Source organism: Phalacrocorax carbo, chromosome 18, assembly GCF_963921805.1.
Source record: "Phalacrocorax carbo chromosome 18, bPhaCar2.1, whole genome shotgun sequence".
Classification (NCBI taxonomy): Eukaryota; Metazoa; Chordata; class Aves; order Suliformes; family Phalacrocoracidae; genus Phalacrocorax; species Phalacrocorax carbo.
In genome coordinates, this window is record NC_087530.1 from 6,802,713 (window position 1) to 6,822,587 (window position 19,875).

Sequence of the window (19,875 nt, forward strand, 5' to 3'; positions counted from 1 at the left end):
AGAGTTCATGACAGGCTTGCATTAATGCTAACGGAGGCTTATATTTTGTTTTTTACGCATATGGACGAAATCTTAATCACTGTGGAAGCAAACAGCCTATCTGATTCAATCTGGTTTCTGTATTATTTGAGAATGCAAGTATTTAAACATATTGCAATTGCTTCAGAAGAATGAGAAGATGAGTTTCCTGCACTGCTCAGCAGATGGGCATCTCTGATATCAACCCACAGCCTTTACTCTAGGTTTCTTTCACATAGTTTGGGAGGCTGATAAGTATGGTACAAGAACTTGGACAATCTTTAAAAGATTCTGCTCCCTACTGGGATTTCTGTTATCGCTTTATCACAGTCTGCTAGCCTACCCACACCACACCCAAACAAAAATCAAACCACCACGGAAAAAGAGAAATCTGAAAAATGAAACCCCAGTTTTCAACCACTGCTCAAAGTACAATGAGTTCTCTTGTTTATTTCATAACCTGCTTCATCTACAGACTTGTATTCAGTAGAACCAGGAGGACTCCCCATGCAAACAAAACCCTTAAGTTTACTTGCTGTAAGTTTAGCATTTTGACTCTAGGAAGAACGAGCCTTGTTTTATACCATCACTCTAGCAGCAAAGGTGCCACCACAACTGTCACCTAAATCAGAAGCCAAAGACTTGAGTTTCTAGCAAGTTTCACCAGGAAATTTAGAAACAAAAACCACAATCATGAAGGAAAGTTTTATTTGACTTGTAATGCCCACATCCTAAAATTAAAGGTGTATATATATAAAAAAAAATTAGATGCAAAGAAAAAGAAAGAAACAAAACAAGAACAGATTTTTACACCTTTAGGAAATCAAGAAAAAAAACCAGGCACAATTTAACATTCATTAGTTTCAGATATGACAAGAGGAATGTTCTACTGAAGAGGGGTAAATAAAATCCTGCTTTCCCACCTCCTTGTATGAGACCACACAAGTCATGCTCTTCAAAGCCACACTGATCTGGTAGACACAAGGCAGGTTTTTCCTCATTTTTTAAAATTAATTTATTATTTGTGCTTTAAAGATCATAAAGACCCTCCTAGAGCCATTTGGTGTAGTCTCTACATACATACTAAAGTACTGAGTAAGTACTTTAATCACTGGTGAAGCTTGTTACAACCTCCACATAAAAATTTAAAGGCATGCATATTTGAAATTCTGTTTAAGCATCAGAAACTACAGAAGGATTTTATTTCATAGCTGCTAAGCCACTTTAAATCCCCATCAGTGTTAAAATCTTGCAAGGGTTAGCCCAGAATGATTTAACCCCTTGAGAATAAGGGTTCATTATAAAAAAGGCAAATATCTTATCTCTGGAGATTCTATCTGAATACATGTCATCTGCTACTAATACTGAAGAATTTCCTTTGCTAAACACAATATGCTGGGGAAAGAAGGATTTTCTAGTGATCTCTTACAAAGCCAGAGGGCAGGCAGTTGTTCCATCATACCCTTTTACTCTACCCTGCAAAACAGATGAGTAGGAGGTGGTTGCCATTTCAGCCAAGACTGAGCAGCCTGAGGCCCTGCTTGGGGTTGCAGCCAAAGGAGCTGAATGCAGCAGGTCAGTGACCACCACCCCTCAGGTCAGGGAGAGCTTCTTCCACAGGAACAGCTCCTCTGCAACCCGCTGATCTGAACACTACGCTTCAGAGGTTGCAAATACCTTTCTTCTGCCTTCCCTCTCAAGCCACACTGGGACTGGGGAGGGAGAAAGAGCAGCAATGAAATGGTGGGGAGGGACATGTAGAAAAGTTGAACATCCTCCCCAGTAAAGAGAAAATCAGTTTGTCTCAGCAGACATCCTTGGCTTGTGCAGGAGCAAGTTAGTGCTGGCAGATGGAGGGGGAGAACTGAACCTTCGAGAAGCTGCAGATGTTCTCGAGGAAGATCCCTCTTCACCTCTACTGGGAGGGCAGCGTGCCCTATTTGCAATAAGGGCTAAGGAAAAACATAAAGCTGTAATAAAACTGTCTTTCTTCCATCTGATTGATTAGGAATTTACAATTCCTTAGCTTAAAAAGCTTCAGTGCAAGTTAGTGTTTGCATTATGGGGACCCTGTTTCAGTATCCTCTCCTGCAAGGATGCAAAAAGACCGAAGTCAGCAGTCAGTGCTCCTGTCTGTACACAAAGCAGGCAGGCTGCCCCAAGCACTGAGGCCAAAAGACACTCAAAGTACTAAATAAATACACATAAAACAACTCTAAAAATGAGAAATTAACAGCATTGATTGTTTAGAATTACAATCCATCTTGTTACATTAATCTTCACATTTTCACATATTTTTAACCACTATTCAAAGCTGCTGAAGTTACTCTTTCTTCTAAACCAGCCATACAAGAGCACAAAGCACTATTAACAGTTGGGTCTTTTTGGCAAAGTAACTTGCTTTCAGAATATGATGTACTTTTGAATCACAGTTTACATATAGCAGGTGTGTTGTGCTAATAAAACATCCTCTCTTTCTTCTCTCACTGCATGCTGCCAGGAGCAAGACACCTCAGAGACCTTTCCTAGTTTCAGTTCCTGTCTTTTAAATCCTTCTTGTAACAGTTTATTTCATGCAGCCTCACTTGGATCAGCTGCTCCTCACTTCTGCCTCAGCACCATCTCATTTATCGCATTAATCTAGTCTTCAGGATAAGCCACATCAGTCTGATGTGCTTATAGAGTGACAGATGTTACATGTTGTACACTTACCCTCTTGCAAGCATCTCAGGAGCATTTATCCACTCCTTTTACATCCTCCTGTTCACTTTTCCCCTGCTTACTTCCTTCCTGCTTTTACCAGCAGAAGCCATATTAGAGCAAGAAAGAAGACATATGTATTCTCCAAGCCCAAGCACCAATTTTACACTCATACGGACACTCCAGATTCTTACTTTTTTTTTTTCCTCTTGCAAAAATATGGCTAGATAAGACTTATGCCTTTTACCTGGAACAGGTACAAGTGATAACTGATCAGTCTGGAGGAAAAACAGTGAAGCCCATGTTTTTGTGAAAGTCCTCATTTTCTTCTCCCTGAAGACCACCTCATTCTGAGCCTGGGACTTGGAGCTGTATGTGGACTGAAACAGAAGAAAGCACAGGCTGGGCCCTCAACCTTCACCTGTGGCACTGCACTCACAGAGGACTCAGCACATCACAGCAAGCCTCACACAAAAGCCAGGACTGCCTCAAGTCCAGGACACCCCACTGCCCCTACCCTACACCAGTATTCAACTCAGCACATGTCCCAAAGCAGCCAGATTTCAGGCGCCGGCTGCACAGTCAGGATCACATAATTTGATAAGAGCCCTTCCCAGCACTACAAGGTCATAGATACACATGCATTTGATCTATACCCAAAACTACGCTATGTTTCTTAGGATTGTCAGACTATAAGACAGCCGTTTCCTCTCTAGCAGCTTGATCCCAGCTCTCCAACTACCTGCACACATGATCCCCTTCACACATCACGTCCATCATCTACACCTCTTACTGCCTCATGCATAATAGGTATAGGCACCACGCTATACTGGTTCCCTCTGCCTGTGCACACCCCACACCTCCTATCCAATGAAAAGCACTGCTGGCTCATTCTGAAATACAGCAAGGCACTTTGATGGATGTTAAAGGCTTTGTGCATGCGCAAGCAGGATGCAAATCCAACCCCTCCTCACACTAGCTTGCCTCAGGGGCAAACATAGACCTCAGTAATCTCCTAAATGAGGATGACCATGGCACAGAGCCCGTCATCTGGCCTGCAAAGAGCAGCAACGCAGAGGGAACAGACCAACTTCCTTAGAGCTTCGGACTGGTTACAGAAGTCTGCATTTTACTTCAGTGCTTTACAGAAGTATTTCTTCCTCCCTGGGAAAGAAATCTTTGCTCATCACATTGTATGTGTTAAACCACATTAGGTAAAAATCAGCAGTAATGTCTGTAGAAACACAGCAGAGAAAGAACGATAATAAAAATCCCAAAGCAAACAAAGCCTCCTTGAGAAGCTAAGGGTCAAGCGGAGAATTTACCAATGATGTTCCTGCTCCCACACACAATCATAAACGTCAGGGATCATCTCCCAGAAAACACAGAGGCGAAACGAGTACATATGTTGCCCTATTCAAGAGAATTGGGCAAAACTCTGGGCCTAGGCAGTTTGTGGCTTATATGACACATTAAAAATAATAAAAAGAACAGGAAGGTGGAACAAAGAAGAAATTCAAACCATAAGCTGGCAAGTGGTCCTGGATCCATCCCAGCAAACACTACTGGCTACAAAAAGCAGAAGGTCCCACCGGGTTGCTGTGTGTTGAGATAGTCTTGCTGCCACCACTGAGCATTGCAGGTAGTTTTATCCATCTCTGGGAAGAAAAAGGTCCTTGTACAAAACTGTTTTCCTCCCCTGACTGACATCAGATGAGCTCCTTCAGCAGCTCATTTTCACCAGGAACCGTGCCGTTCATCTCAGGGGAAGTCTCGGTGCCCAGATATCCCAAGAGGATCTCACTGCGCCGCCGCGACAGCTGCAAAATGTCTTCTGCCAGCGACTGCACTGTTGTGTATCTCACGTTGTCCAAATCAAACATGTCCTTCAGATATTGTACTATCTGGTGCTGCAAAGACAAAAGGAAGGTTTACAGTAAGGAGACCTCCTCCCACCTGCAATACTAGCTGCCTGGACTGCAGCAAGCAGAGAAGCCCGTGAGGAATTTTGCACATCTGCCATCTGAGCAAAGACCTGCTTCAAGCTGGGTATTAGTTTTGTGGCTAAATCCTCTCATGCCTCTGAAACAGGACAGCAGAGCTCCCAAAGGCAGGAAAGCAATGCTGATGCCCATGGCAACTTCCACGCAAACACGTAATGAATGCAATGCAGCCTCTCATGGTATTATCTACAGGAACAAGATGATTTAGGCTTTAAGATCAAATACGTAACTTGTAAGATCCCATGTACTCTTAGACATCATATTCTTTCAGCACATGCACCCATAATCTTTCCCAATACTGATAGCATAAATTGACATCATCACACACTTTTGCTATCAGCTACGGTACAAAAGTGCTGGGAATTCTTATCAATCTGAATTCAACAATCTGCATGGCAAAAACTAGTGATTTTTAGACGGCTTTTGTACAGAGCCAAGTTTCTTAATGCCATGTCAGTCATCAAAAGCACACATCTGCAGCTTTAAGCCAGAAGACAGCAGGAGTCCCACACAAATTAGGTACAGAAAAGCCATCCTACCTTAAAGAAACTGCAGACTTCAGATAGCTGCTGCTTGGGTCCCAGAAAACCAAAGGCTAGAACAGGACTGACATGCTCCGATACGGAGTAGAAATGAGAGATAAAGCCATCTGGTACCTGCCACAGGGAAGGAAAGAATTGGTCAATCTCAGTTCTCAAACAGAATTAGCAGTTTATTCCATATCAGCTACCAAATTCCGTGCCAGAAAGCTCCATGCTTCAGTAACTGAAGAGCTACTTAAGAACATCTCTCCCTGCAGATTTACATTTATCTTCCAGATCCCTTGAAGGATGACCAGAGCTTTCTATCTTCATGTTTCTAAACTACTATTTCAGGAGGAAGATAGATAGAAGAAATTGAAAGGCAACCATCAGGCAGTCTTTACAGACTATTTATAATCTCTGGACCAAGCCAGGAAAGGGCATGCAAATATCCAAGACAGAGCTACTGCATGAGAGCACCAATACAGCTTCCAGCGCTCTCACTTCTCTTTGTACCATCTCCTGAGGCAAACCCAGTCGTACCAGCTGGCTGTGGGATAGGAGTTGGAAACTTGCCAGAGGGCGCAGACCCTGTGGCAGAACTGGGGTTGTGAAGTTGTGGCTTCCTGTTTCCCAGGTCCATAAACTCATCAGCTGTGATACTTCAGAAAGCCACAGGCTTAAGGGAAACACATCAAGCAACAGCTAAGTCAGCAGTCAGCACTGGGAAGTGGAGGAGCGCATGTGCCATTCATTGCGATGCCAGCAGGGAAACTACAATGCAGGAGCAGCCCCTTGTTGACTGTGGTCTGTGACCATTCCTGTGGTATTGTGAGCAGGGAGAGGAAGTACCAGAGAGGCAGTGCTGTCTTTTGAATCCTCATATTAAGAAAAAGGGAGAATAAACTCAGACTGATTCAGTAAAACACTGGCATGGCACTGGAGCAATAACAGCAGGACCCCAGCGCTCTAAAGCATCACAAGGAATGCAGTTCAGTTCATTCTTATACCACTTAGATTTTGTATTTTGTCAAGACCTAGGTGTTATCTTTTCAGCTTCAAATAAATTAGATTCTTTCCCTTTTAATTAACTTTGCTTACCATCAGAAGCCTCCTCTTTGCTTTCAGAACTGACCAGCATGCAGTTGCTAGAGCCTGTGATTAACAAGACCATCGGTTACTGGGATCCCTTTAAAAAAAAAAAAAAACAAAACAAACAACAACCCACACCCAAGAACAAAAACCAAAACCCCAACACATTGCCATCAAAATACCAAAACAGTGGCCCTTTTGTGCCAATAACTAAAATAAGTGACAAAATCAAAGTGAACTGGAAGCAGGTTTAGCCACACCAGACCCATTCCAGAAAAGCCAAAATGTTTTTGAAGATTGCTAATATGATCAGACACAGTTGCCAAACACCCCAGAATGCAGACTGTAAGCAGACAGCTGTTAAAAGGTGCCTCCCAACCATCTTCTCAGTCTATGAAACTAATCAGTCTTAAATATGCAGCTGGGGTCCAGGCCTAGAGGAAAGTGCTGCTATTTAAGCCTCAGTGTCTGCTGAGATACCACCAGAATGAATGGCCAGGTGCAAAAAACCCACACATGTTTTTTCCCCACATTTTGATCCTGTTATTCATGAAAATATGCGTTGTCATCTCTTAATATCTCCATGGCATCACTGATAAAGGCTGCTAAAGAAACAAGTCTATTGGAGCCAACCAGATGCTTTCAAAATAAGGAAAGCTTTCCTGTAAACAATTTACATGTACCAGAATATTGTTGTTTAGAGCTTAAGGAAAGCATGGTATTTCTAAAGAGAAAATTCAGCTCAGCTAGGACAGCCAAGGCTAGCCTCTTTCCTAGCCTTGGCACTGAGATCTGCTCTGGACTAGGACTAGGACTAGCCGCTTAACGCACCGTCTCCTTGAAGCTGTCGGAGAGCCATCGGTTGCGCAGCACAGCCAGCACAGAGGAGGGCGGGTTCTCCAGATCCTCAAAAGCATCCATGAGGATGAAGTCCAGCACAATATCAAAGAAACTCATGCACACCACCTGTCAGAGAGCAGAACGGTCCACAAAGGAAACAGGTTTAAAAAAAAGGAGATGGACTTTACTCTTTTGCTTTGAAGCAATCAAACATAATGAGCTGAAGTTTGCCACCAATGCAGGAGGACTGAACTGCATACACTCAGTTCACAGCCCTCGGAGAGGGGCTGGCCAGAAGACTCATTAATCCTGTGTCCAGGAAAAGCCCAGTCAAAAGGCAAACAAATCTTACAGACCTACAGACGGTAGCTTGTGCCCTCTAGAAAAAGCTGGGATTTTGGGTTGGGGTTTTGGGTTTGGTTTGGGTTATTTGTTTTGTTGGTTGTTTTTTTTTTCCACCACTGTAGTGCTGACATTGCTGAAGGCAAGATTTGCCATGAAGTTTAAACACCCCAACAGCCAGTTTTCTCCCTACCCTCCCCAACAATGTACAATTGCAAAATAATCATATTTCAGCAGCAGTTCTTTCACTCCTGGGCCATTCCTACATATTCGTTATCCTCTAACTCCTCTGCAACTTTCTAGAGAGAAAGTCTTTACCAACCCCTCTTCCCTCCAGCTCCTGCTGAGTGGTTGGCCAGGTCTCTTGCTTCAGTGCATAACGCAGCATCTCCTCGTAGCTTTCCATAAAAGCTTTGGGATTCTGGGAGAGCAGAGAAACAGAACACTTCAAAAGCTACAACAGTTGTGGGCACACTTCACCAAAGTTAGACTTTTCTATTTTGAGCTAACACCAAGATCAATGCATGCGATTGGCTGAAGTTTTTAGTCTAAACACTTTGTGCAGTCTTTGTGCAGAGACAGTTTCTTTTCTGGGAGGCAGAGATGGCCCCGGGTTCAGCTGTGACTCAAAGCACCTACATTTCTCCACTTTCTTCAAGAAAGTAGCTAGAGACACCTGTAAGCAAACAGAGCCAGTACAGAACTAACACTGTGCAAGTGACTATCTCCCTGTTTCGCAGATGACCAGTGACTAAGCCAGTGATCCGAGAGCTCATATGTGGTTGATGCAAAGGTTTGATTCTCTCTTCCCTTTCCTGTATTCCTTGAGGTGATGCCATCGCTGATGCACAGCCTCTGCACAACCCTCTGCTTGCTACAGTGAGGCACAGTATCAAACTGTGGAAAGGAGCTGCCCAGAGAGGTTCTTTCAAGAGAATTTCGTTAAACAAGATTAAAAGCTCAGGCATTTTATTTCTCACAATAGTCACCAGCATTCAGATTAAGTTTTCTCCTTCCAAAACACTGGAAAAAACTCTGGATTGGGATGGAGGAACAGGTGTCCCTGTGCTCACAAGACACAGCTGCGCTGTTATAGAAACTTCCTACCTTTTCAGCTTTTGTCATCAGTCCTATCACCATTTGCTTCCCAACCTCCCCAAAAAACAGTTGATTGCTTTCATCCTCCAGCAGCTCCTGCAAAGGGAACACAAGAAGTCTCCTGTGAACACCTATGCCCGCATGGATTCTGAGTTGGGAGAAAAAAACCGACAGGACACAAAGCAGTACAATGCTGCATACACCAGTATCATTAACGTTTAATAAGCTGGAGTCTAGAAAACAAAACTGCTCTCTCCAAGAAGTGAATTTAAAATTAGTCTGGAAGACTGGCATTGGCGAGATCAGGGGTTCGGGAGCCACTGAGTGGCAGCGGGGCCAGGGCACAAAAGCTGATGCTGTTCAGGCTCTAGACATACATTGCTAGAATGCGGACTGCAGTAAGAAGGAAAACTTTTTTCCCCACTTCAGAGGTTTGACTCCAGCCCAGTGAAAAGCTCTTAAGTGGGAGTAGCAGCTCCTGGGCAGCTCTGAAATTGCCAAACTTTCACTTCCCAGAACTAAACCAGTGTTGGTACCCACATAACCACCACTCAAGCTGGGCAAGGGGACCAGGGGATCCTCTCCCTCTCCCTCTTCAAATCAAATCGATCAGGACAGGATTACAAGTTAAGCAAAGGAAGCTTGGGCTGCTGTTGCTTCTGCCCCACAGGGGCAAAGACCCCCTGCGTGGGCAGAGGAGAACATGCTGCTGGCAGCAATGCATTGCGGGAACCCAGGAGCTTTGAGCTGTTCTCACCTGGAAGGCCTGCCTGACACAATGCAGCTTCGCAAGGAAATCCTGGTCACTGTAGCAGCCAAGGAGCTCTGTCCTAGAGGGAAAGGGGAAGGATTGCATAAGTTTCAGCTCTCCTGATGTCTGTGTTCCTAACAACCAAGCTCCCCTAAAAAAAAAAAAATTCCTAGTCTGTGCCTAGGAGGAAGTAACAACTGCATTCCCTTTGCACAGCTCCCTGGGGGACCAGAGTACCTCTGCAAAGGCTGTTACAGCATAGGACTGTGCCAGCCAGCCACACAGAAGAGTCACATTTCCCATTACTAATTTCCTGGGACAATTACCCTTTCTTAACATGTGTCCTAAAATCTGGGGCCAGTTCCCTGGGAAGTCCAAACCAGCAGGAAGGATACTAAGAGTTTTTGTCCCCAAAGGGTTACTCTGCTTACAGGGAGGCTCAAAGGCAAATAATGTGTTCACACTGCTCAAAGGAGCCTCAACACAAAGACCCACAACTCCAGCTGGCACTTCACCTCAGCGTCCGGCATGCAACTTTCCCTTCTTTCACTAACTGCAGAGCTTCTTCATATGCCGCTACTGGCTTAGAGAGGTGGAATGGTATTTCCTCAAAGTGGAGAGAGTCAAAGAGCTGTAGAGGTGGCAAGAGGCACGGGAAGAACAAAATGGTCTTGTTAAATATTTGCAAATACTAAGAGACTGCACACAAGCAAGATGTGCCTTCTTCAGCTAGCAAACTTTTGTCAGTGCCCATTATTTCATGCAAAGATAATTTATTTTCCCACCAGTTTCAAAGCTGTCAGGTCTGACATGGCTCAATATCCCCTAAAATTTAACCAAGCCACATTACATTAGATTTACAGTACTCTCCTAACTGTTACGGCATGCTTTCTACAGTACATAGGAAGATGACATGGAAATGCTGGTTGGAAAGGGCTGCACCATGCTGCTAATGAAACAGCTTTTCCTAACATCCATCAGGAACCTCCCAGCTTAGCACTGTTGCTCCATGCTGTATCATCTTCCTCTACCATATGTGTTTGGCTCCACTGCCTTTGTGACTCCCCTCCAACCAGCTGGACTGCTACACACAGCTGAAACTTATGTCACCTCTGCTGCAGAGAAGAAGGAGTCCTCAGAAATTGAGCTGTCTTCATCATCTGTCCGAAGCCGCAATGATCCATCCGTCAATGGAAGCATTAAAGTCTTCTCTGGAGGAGAGGAAGAAGATGCATGTGTTGGAGTATATGGACTCCCCTTGGCCACTGTGTTCTACCTCCCACCCCCACAAACAGCACTCTGTCACCACTTCATTGCCTAGCTTACAGAAAAACCACAAAATCAGAAAAGAAACTGGCCTTCTAATGCATTTCTAACCCAGCTCCCATACCCAGATCCAGCAGCATGCTGTCTGAAGGAAGCGAAGACCCAAACTCTTCCTGGAGGTGGTAGGCTCGGTGCAAGAGGGACTCCAGCTTCTCAGCAAACTCTCTTTTCTGGGACTCCTCCTTGAACATAAATAAACAACACCCTTAGTTACCCAGCTGGACAGAGACAGATTGACAGCACAAATACAGAAGGAAATTCTCAGTAAAATGGGACTTACAGTTTGTAGATTAAATGATTAAAAAAAAGAAGGGGACTCATTAACGCTACAATGCAGCTAATAACAAAGGGGAAGGAAGCTTCTACACAGACTGTTCAAGCCCTCTGGCTTTTTAGCTTTAAAATTTTGTTTTCCTGTTAAAAAAGGAAGAAAGAACTTAAGAACTTTAACCTGCCATCCAGAAAAAACATGTATTTTAATGAGTTCCAGATCACTTAATTCTCCTGACTTGTGACTTTAGCCTGATTTCAGGAGGGAGTCACATCAGAAAACCCTTGTTGAATACAAGAGTATCCAGAACAAGAGTTCTTGGATGAAGGTGCTGGGCAAAAGCAACATTTGCTATAAGCAACACAGGAGGATAGAAAAGAAAAAGGGAGGAAAATAAGACTTACACAGCACCTTGCCTTCATGCCCATGTCTGCATGAGTATTTCACCCAGAATACAGAAGCATTAGCAAGAAGCACAAAATCTATTTTGGTAATTAATTTACTACTTTTAAGTCAGTTTTAGAAATACTATAGGACTCTTCAAGGAGAGATAACATGAGAATCCAGATTTGACTTGGATAAATATTATCCACAACAAAAAGCAAATATCCCACCTACTTACTACACCAGGCCTCATTTATAAAAGGCTGGGAACTGGTTTTGCCAGCAAGAACTCCTGGACAGTTGGGAGTTTAGCTCCTTCCACAGTCCTGAGCTACAGCTGCTCTCTTTAGCTTCATGATTGTCACTGAGCCTTTCTAGTTTGGATCTCCTCTTATCAGAGGTCTTCCCTACATAGTCTTCCAGTCCAAGACAACAAGGCATTGTCCTAAAATACTAATTTCTGTAGCTTTAGGCAGAACAAGCTACACATCTCCCTGATCCAACTTGCTCAGTGAGCAGCAGCATACGTAGCTCCTACCAAGTTACCACTTCACTCTACTCATTAATACATGCAGGCAGCTGGCCTCTGCTTCTCCACCGAGCTTCCTATGAAGTGATAGCGACCATCAAGATCCCCACTTTCAAATGCGTTAAAAAGTTACAGATACAACACTGCCAGGCAAAAAGCTATCTCATTCATTCTAGTGCTGTATTTGTTCCAGCATTTTCCTACTGCAGCCTCTGCTGCTGGAGGACTTGCACGACAGTGACTGACATGATGCTGGAAGGTGGGTAGAAAAGCTGGAAAATGAGGGGGCGAGACTTATTAAAAAAAAAAAAAAAAGAAATTAAAAACACCCACTCACATTGCATAAGGAAGCCGCAGATATAGACAGCTCTTAAACAGAGTCTGGCCCAACTCTGCCCTTAATGTGCTCTTCTTTTAACCTCCTAATTACTGCTTCCAGCACCCAGGCTGGTCTTTCAGCATGTTCCCCAGATGGCAAATGCAAGGGAAAAGTGGGGACCTACCTCTGGGATGTTCTCAGACATGCTCTCTTGCTGTTTCTTGCTGTCCCAGGGCACGGGGGTGCTGGTACTAGCATTGTCCCTCTGCCTGATGGTCAATGCCTGCTCCCACTTCTGCAGGGCCTCCTCAAACAGCTCCATGCCTGGCAATGCAAGCAAATACAAGCTGTGAGAGTCCCAGGCCACTTAGGAACAAAGTATTACAGCACGAGCCTTTGCTCACTCAGACAATCCTGCGAAGAGGGAAGCCTCTCCCCAGCTGACAAGAATAAATGTATTCTATTTCTTTCCCTTTTAAATATGATTTCATTTGGATTAATAGTTAAGGAGAACATCCCCAAACCGGTTAAAACATCAGCCGCATTACACAGAATCACAGAATCCCAGGTTGGAAGGGACCTCAGGGATCATCTAGTCCAACCTTTCTAGGAGGAGCGCAGCCTAGACAAGATGGCCCAGCACCCTGTCCAGACTCTTGAAGGTGTCCAACGAGGCCGAGTCAACCCCTTCCCTGGGGAGATTATTCCAATGGTGACTGTCCTCACTGTGAAAAATTTCCCTCTTGTGTCCAATCGGAATCTCCCCAAGAGCAACTTGTGTCCATTCCCCCTTGTCCCCTCCATGTAACTCCTTGTAAAAACGGAGTCTCCATCTTCTTTGTAGCTACCCCCTAAGTCCTGGTACACGGTGATGAGATCCCCTCTGAGCCTCCTTTTCTCAAAGCTTAACAAACCCAGCTCTCCCAGCCTATCCTCGTATGGCAGCTTCCCAGGCCTGTGATCATCTTGGTGGCCCCTCTCTGGACCCCTTCCAGCCTGTCCACATCCTTTTTGTATAGCGGGACCCAGCATTACTTCCAAAATACTATCTTCCACACAAAGTGAGCCTGTTGCTCACAGAGCAGTATTTTGGAAGTAAATTATTCACTGACAAAACAGTGAAATGTTTCTTTAGGAGAAGAAGATGGGATTTTTATAACTAACAAGTGACTGAGTTTAAGTTGAGAATGGGAGAGAGCTTCCTGTTAGAGCTCTTCGCTGAGCTGCTGATGCTTTATATCAATTTACACCCTCTTTTTGCTCTCACAGTGATAAACATCCCCACCCCCCAGGGCAACGTTACCCTTGTGCTTGTTTACCTTGGATGTAGAGGCTTTCTGCACTGGAATCACCAATGGCTCCACCATCCCCCACTGCCTGGGCCTCCCACATCCCTGCTGATGCTGGTGCTGAAGAGTTGACTGCTACCATCTGCAGGAAAGCAGCAAATGCCTTTTGAATTCTCTCCAAGGGTAGCAGCATTAAGACCACACAAACACCACGAGCAGTTAAATCTGAACGATAAGCCATTTCCCTTCCCCACATTTGCCCTTGTGCCCCCCCTTACCAGTATCCCCTTGCCTGTGAAGGGGAAGGTATCAAGGCTTACCAGCCCAGTCGGGTTTACACTATGCTGCCAATTGCTGAGAGCTGCACGGTGCTGAGAGAGGAGGTGAGGTGCGAAGTCCTCCCCTCTCCACCCAGCACTACAGCAGTGTCTTTGAAAGTACAGAAAGTTGTGTGGGAAACACCTTCGCAAACAATTTACAGGGAAGCTTCATTAGGAAATGGCAAGCTGTACAATGGTGAGCACTAACAGGAGAGCACTGATGGAGGCAACAGCCTGAGAAAGCTCCAAAGCAATTGCTACAAAATCCTTGCGCCTTTGACAGAAAGTTCCTGTCAGCCCTAGCTGTCCGTACAAAAGACACTGGAAGTGGGGGGGAAGCGACTACGGTCCAAGCAAAAGAACAATTACCAGCAAAAAGACAGCTGAGGACTTTGTCCAGGGGGATCCTCGCTCTTCTCTTTGTAACCAAACCTTCTCCTCGGAGGGCAGAGCACTAAGACCCACACAGCAAATTGTCAGCTTTCTCCAATTGCACACTAGTGCATAAATGTCTTTTAAAGTCTGACCCAATAAAGTGCTGGATTTGAACGCTATCAATGACCAGTGTTTTCATGGCTTAGAAAAAGATATCCTGATGCAAGCCTGATACTAGAAAAAAAGCTACAATAATCATCTGACAGATAAATTCTTGCCCTGCCTCCACTGATTAATCTCTGTGGAGTATTAATAAATCACCTTGAGATCCAGAACTGCAAATCATCAGATCACTGCTGCAGACTTTGCCATTATTTACTAGATGGCAAAGAAGAGCCCCGGGAAGCAGACGAGAGCAGGCAGAAACTGCAGCTGTGCGAAGGATGAGCTGTTTTTCCATCAAGTAACATGAAAGTAATGAGTACAGTCACAGATGTGCAGCTCCCACACAATGAAGGGGGTACGGGAACAGATCCCTCTCCGTGTGGATATCCCCATCCATGCACCATCAGTGGAAAAAGGAATTTAGATAGCTTTTTATCTAAAGAGAAACAGACTTACGCGATACAAAACCTGGACAGCATCTGTGGGAAGGGGGAAGCCGCAAGGGAATTAAATGGACGTGAGAGTCCCCGCAGGGAGAGGGAGGCCAGAGCTGAACACAGTTCAGTCCTCACCAACACACATCCCATCATATCCCAGTTACCCCAGGGGAATACTGGTGCAGGGCTGCATGCCCAGCGCTGTGCCAGCACTGCCGCCTGCTGGAGACATGCTTTGGCCAGCACAGATTTTTGGCAACTTTCTGGTGCTCTAACTGTATACAGGACAAGCTAAAATACAGCAATGCCTGCACATACTGTAGGGTGTTGGTGGCCAACAGCTCCCTTCGAAGGGGTGGTTTTTCCCTCTCCTTGCCCCAGCATTGATAACCAGCCACCAAGCCCAGGCGGGTGATACCGAGGGGGTGTTTTACTGCAAGTCACAGTGTGCGAAGCTGCAGAGGTTCGCTCCTGCCACCCACTGCTCCAACAGCGGCACGAAAGGCTTTGAGCAATAGGTCTTGAAGCCAAAAACTCTTCTGCATTTGGTCTCACAAAAGGTGGATAAAAGCAGTGATGGCTTCTGCTGCCTGGTTAAGCCTGAATTACCTGTATTTATAGGCTGCTTTTGGCTTTGGAGGAGGTAGAACAACTAGGCTGGGTTCTCAACCTGCACTGTTTCCTGAACAGAGCTATCAGATTTCAGTAGTTAACTTCGTTTTAATAACTAAGCAACCTGTGAGCAGCCCCAGCACCAGAGGGCTGGGCTGCCACAGGTGCTGCTGGGCCACCCAAACCCCCACTGCAGAGAGAAGCAAACAAGCTCCCCACTGCTGTGAGACCCACAACAACCCAGCCTTGCTCCTTGAGGAGGGTCAGAGAGCCCTGAGGAGTCATGGCCACGGCCCACACACAAGTCCCTCTGCAGACCCTTGCTGGCCAGAGAAATGGGATGTACCCTGAGGCTCCTGGCCACAGGAAAATGCTGCTCTGATTTCATGCAGGCAACTCCAGACAGCTGCTGTAAGGTTAATATCAGAACGCGCCCTACAATTACGCTGTAACCTGTTCTGCTCCAAAAGCTTTGGCATTATCCATCAGCCAGTGCAAGCCCAAGGACTTAGTGATCTTGTTATGGGTAGGTGCACTCAGATCTCCCAGCCCTGACACTCCCAGCCCAGCAGAGAAGGTCCTTACCGAAGCGAGGCTGTGGGAGGAACTGGAATGTTTGCTGGGCTCGATGGAGGAAATCCCACTGAGCGTGTCATTGCTCTTGCTGCCGGGACTCTGGACTCTCTTGCTGGAGTATCCTGCAGTTGGGAAGGTCACACAAAAGCAGGATTTTAGGCCAGGTTCACTGCAGCTGTGAATAGGTAGGGGAACATCACCCTGTCAAGCGTGACTGCAGATTAGCAAAGCAGCATCCAATACCTAGAAATGAGTCATGGATCTCCCATATGCTCCATTTTGTTCTGAGGCACTAAGAAAGGTGGTATCAGTGGGGATCTAAGGCTGAGGAATGGCTATTTATTCACTGCTTATGGATAGCAGGAGGCAAGCACAAGTGGAAAGCATCAAGAATGAGAACTCCTGCAGCTTCCCTCAGGCCAGGCAGAGCACAGACATCGCTCCCTTGATTATTATTAAAAACACTCATTTTCGTAAGTTTCACCAAAAAAATGCTTAATCTCCAGAGGGCTTTGCTGAGGACTTCGGTCAGTCTTACCCCAAAAATCAATGCAAGCAGGTGAAGAAACTGCCCACGGTCCAAGGGCTACCAAAGAGCTGGACAGACACTCCCAACGCTCCAGCCTGGCCCAGGCCACCCTCCCCTGTCACCCAGCCTCGCCAGTGCAGCTGCACATGGGACCCATGGGTCAGGCGTCATACTGGCATTGCTGAGATCAATACACAACCAGGACACCCTGTGCCCCAGGCCGTTACTGTCGGGGGACGCATGGCGCAACGGGTCCACAGTCTTTCTGCAGGAAGGGGGATGGGCACTAGTGGAACCTCAGTGTAAACCCCAGTGTCACTTTTTTCTCACAAGGGCTTTGAGCTCAGGGTCTCTCCCTTTCCCCTGCTAACCCTGTGTTCATGGCACTGTGCTTCAGGCTTTTGGTTTCGTTCTGCATCAATGCACTACACAAATGGCTTTACTTTCTTCTCCCTCCAGCTGTCAGGAGCTTCCCATTGCTCCCTGTATACCCTCTTCACTCCCTCATGGAAAGCTTTTGGGGATTTTCCCTTTTTGCAAGGCCAACCTTTCTTCACAGAGGAGACCCGTCTGGTTGGCAAGATGGGCACTGTGATCCCTCCAGGCTTAAAGCCACTCTTCTCTGGAGCGATCTGCTTCTTTCGACAACGACGACGCTTGAGCTGATGAGCTGCAAGAGCCAATGCAACTGTCCCAAGAGCTGTAGCAAACAGCACCTTACGCAGGCCTGGAGAGAGCCGCAGCTGAGAGAAGACAGACTTTAAACACAAAAGATATAAAAGAGCAACAATGAAAAACCAATTCCACCACCCCTTTTTTTTAATCAGTCTTAAACATAAGACACCTTGGCATTCTGCCTCCCACCCACAAAACACAGCCCCTGCTACGCAACTAAGGCTTAGCAGCAGAGAAACTGCAGAGCATTTTGACAGAACCTGGAGAATTTGGTTTCAATTCTCATTAACTAAACATGCTGCAAAATTTGTATACTGCCCGTAACAGATGCAATCCGGGTTACCCAAATTCAATTCTTAAACCTTGGTATGTAGCTGAGCTTTACTGCCCCAGGTGTTGCATTACAAGTGGGAAATACATTAATTATCTTCAAAACAAAAGTCTTTTTAGTGCATTTGAAGAAGGGGAAGATTGAGCCCAGGTGTTCTCCTGGAGAGGGATATGAGAAACCCTTCTCTCCCCTCTCCCTACTCCAAGCCCACCCTGAGCAGCTCTCTCTCACCACCCCAAACTCTCCACGTAATTCTTACAAACCCTCAAACTGCCCAGTTCCCCCAGCATCATCCCATCATGCCTCTGTCCCTCACAACTAACACAGACTTTTCTCTCTCTACAGACAACCCCCAAAGAGAAAACACAAGGAACACAACAGAAGAGCCTTTCCTGCTTGTTGTACCTGCCCGAAGGTCGTGTAAACAAACACAGGGATCTCTGCCACGGTCATTGCCAAGGCCTGGATGATGGACATTCCTTCTGTCCTTCTAAATGCCATGTCTGAACGAGGATCTTGGTACCTCCAGGAGCCACAAAGGGGAAGGGCCCTTGCAGATGCTGCAGGAGCTGCTCACAAAGAGAACCAACTTTCCTCTGACATCTGGCTCAGAGTCCTGGGGACAGCCTTCGTCCAGCAATCCTCCTCCTGCAGGAAGAAAAGAAAAATCAGGTGAGTGAAGGGAACACACAGCCTGCACCTCCTTGTACAAACCGCACACCAGGTCACTTGGAGCAGCAATACCGCTAAAGCCAAGCGGATCTAAAGCATCTTCTCATCAACAGCAGCAACCTACCAACCATGGGGGCAGATTCCCAAACTGCTCTACAGCAGCAGCAACCTTGGACTCGATAGCCGCTGGAGATTCTTACATGCACCAGGACTGGCTGCATGAGGTTGGAGGGATTTTGTTTGCAGTCCCCATACAAAAAAAAAAAATATTACAAATAACCATACGTATGCCTTCACTGTCAAAACTCTGCTTTCATAAGTTTTCTGTGCACCAAAGACCAACCAAAGGGCATTTGCCCAGGAAGTTTCAACATTACTTGAGTTTACTCAGAGCTTTGCTGGCTGTGGTAGGAGCTGGGAAGGAGGGACGTGCTTCACATCAAGGACAGAGCTAGAGAAGAATACATTAAAACCAGAAGGGGTTGTCTTTTGAACACCCCAAAGTTATAAACCCTTTGGCCCTGCTCTCTGCGAGGCCAGCCTTTGCAGCAAGCCGACCCTGCTGCAGCAAGGGGACACTGCTCTTACCCCGTGCACGGCCGCGCTCTGGCCATGCTAGGCTCCAGCATCTCCCCACGTCGACAAGATAAACCCACCCCAGGTGTTACAGCTGTGGGATGACCCCCTGCTCCTGCCTGACCCTCGGCTGACGGCCACCTCACACCCCACGGCCTGTAGGTTGGCGTAACCCTGTCCGGGAGCCACATTTGGAAATGGTCTCAAGGTGCCGGGAGCCTGCAGGGAGATGGGCTCTGCCTGCAAGGTTAAATGCAACGTTTTGGCCAGAGCAGAGATGAAAAGAGAAAAATGCATGAAATTTTGGGCACAGAAAACAGCTTGGGGGTTGCTACGCCTGGCTGAGGGGTACACGAAGCAAGGTACTAGGGGAATCCCTCCGTCCAGAGCATCTCTCCGCAGCCCTGCCCATTGCAGGCTCTCCCGGCGAGGCAGTGCGGGCACCCCCGGGCACGGGGGTGTTAAACCCACCGGCCAGGCGGGCCCCAGGCAGGGAGCTCCCCACGGGACTCCCCACGCCAGCACTGCAGCAAGCTGGGGCCCTGCAACCGGGGCTCCCCGCGGCCTCTGCACCCCCGCAGCGTCCCCACGCCCCCTGCACCCACACAGCCCTCGGCACCCCGCCGCGCCCCTGCGCCCCGGGGTCCCTCAAGCCCCTCGCACCCCTGGAGCATCCCCCGGGTCCCTGCACTCATGCACCCCAGGGCACCACCCACACCCCAGGCATCCCCAAGCCTCCCGCACCCGTGTATGGCGGGGGGTCCCACACCCTCTGCACCCCAGTGCGTACGTCCCCCCCACCCCAGGGCCCGGTTCCACCCGGAGTCACCGTCTCTAACACCCCACCCCCCCCGCCCCTCAGCGATGGTGCGGCCCGCCGTGCCCGGCCCCAGGAGCGATCGCGGGCGAGCGGGCGGCACCACTCACCGTGGCGGGGGGGGCGCGCGGCTCCACTAGGCGCCCTCTCCCCCCGCCGCGCGCCATGGCCGCGGAAGGGCAACGTCTCCTTCCCCCCGCGCCGCAACCTACCCTGGGCAGGGGCAGGACCGGCGGCAGAACCACCCCCTCCTCCAACCAATAAGAGCGGAGAGCTGCCTGCCAGCGCACCAATCGGAGCTGGAGGA

The 19,875-nt window shown here is 47.2% G+C and overlaps 1 protein-coding gene across 4 annotated transcripts; it reads right to left on the reverse strand.

Moving 5' to 3' along the window:
* Positions 1 to 709: 709 nt before the first annotated feature.
* Positions 710 to 19,790, reverse strand: MIGA2 (mitoguardin 2). Of its 4 annotated transcripts, none has more exons than XM_064468944.1 (16): positions 19,679 to 19,790; positions 17,909 to 18,151; positions 17,045 to 17,240; positions 15,978 to 16,090; positions 13,514 to 13,625; positions 12,379 to 12,518; positions 10,756 to 10,873; positions 10,476 to 10,576; positions 9,881 to 9,996; positions 9,372 to 9,444; positions 8,624 to 8,710; positions 7,839 to 7,937; positions 7,166 to 7,300; positions 6,344 to 6,397; positions 5,261 to 5,377; positions 710 to 4,628 (listed from the first exon to the last, which is right to left on the reverse strand). In XM_064468944.1, the coding sequence occupies exons 2-16, from the start codon at positions 18,002 to 18,004 to the stop codon at positions 4,428 to 4,430; spliced, it is 1,758 nt and encodes a 585-aa protein (XP_064325014.1). In that variant the 5' UTR covers positions 18,005 to 18,151; positions 19,679 to 19,790; the 3' UTR covers positions 710 to 4,427. The 4 variants fall into 4 exon arrangements, with proteins under 4 accessions (XP_064325014.1, XP_064325013.1, XP_064325012.1 ...); XM_064468943.1 differs by having other exon boundaries at positions 10,756 to 10,870; positions 17,045 to 17,255; XM_064468942.1 differs by having other exon boundaries at positions 17,045 to 17,255.
* Positions 19,791 to 19,875: the final 85 nt, after the last annotated feature.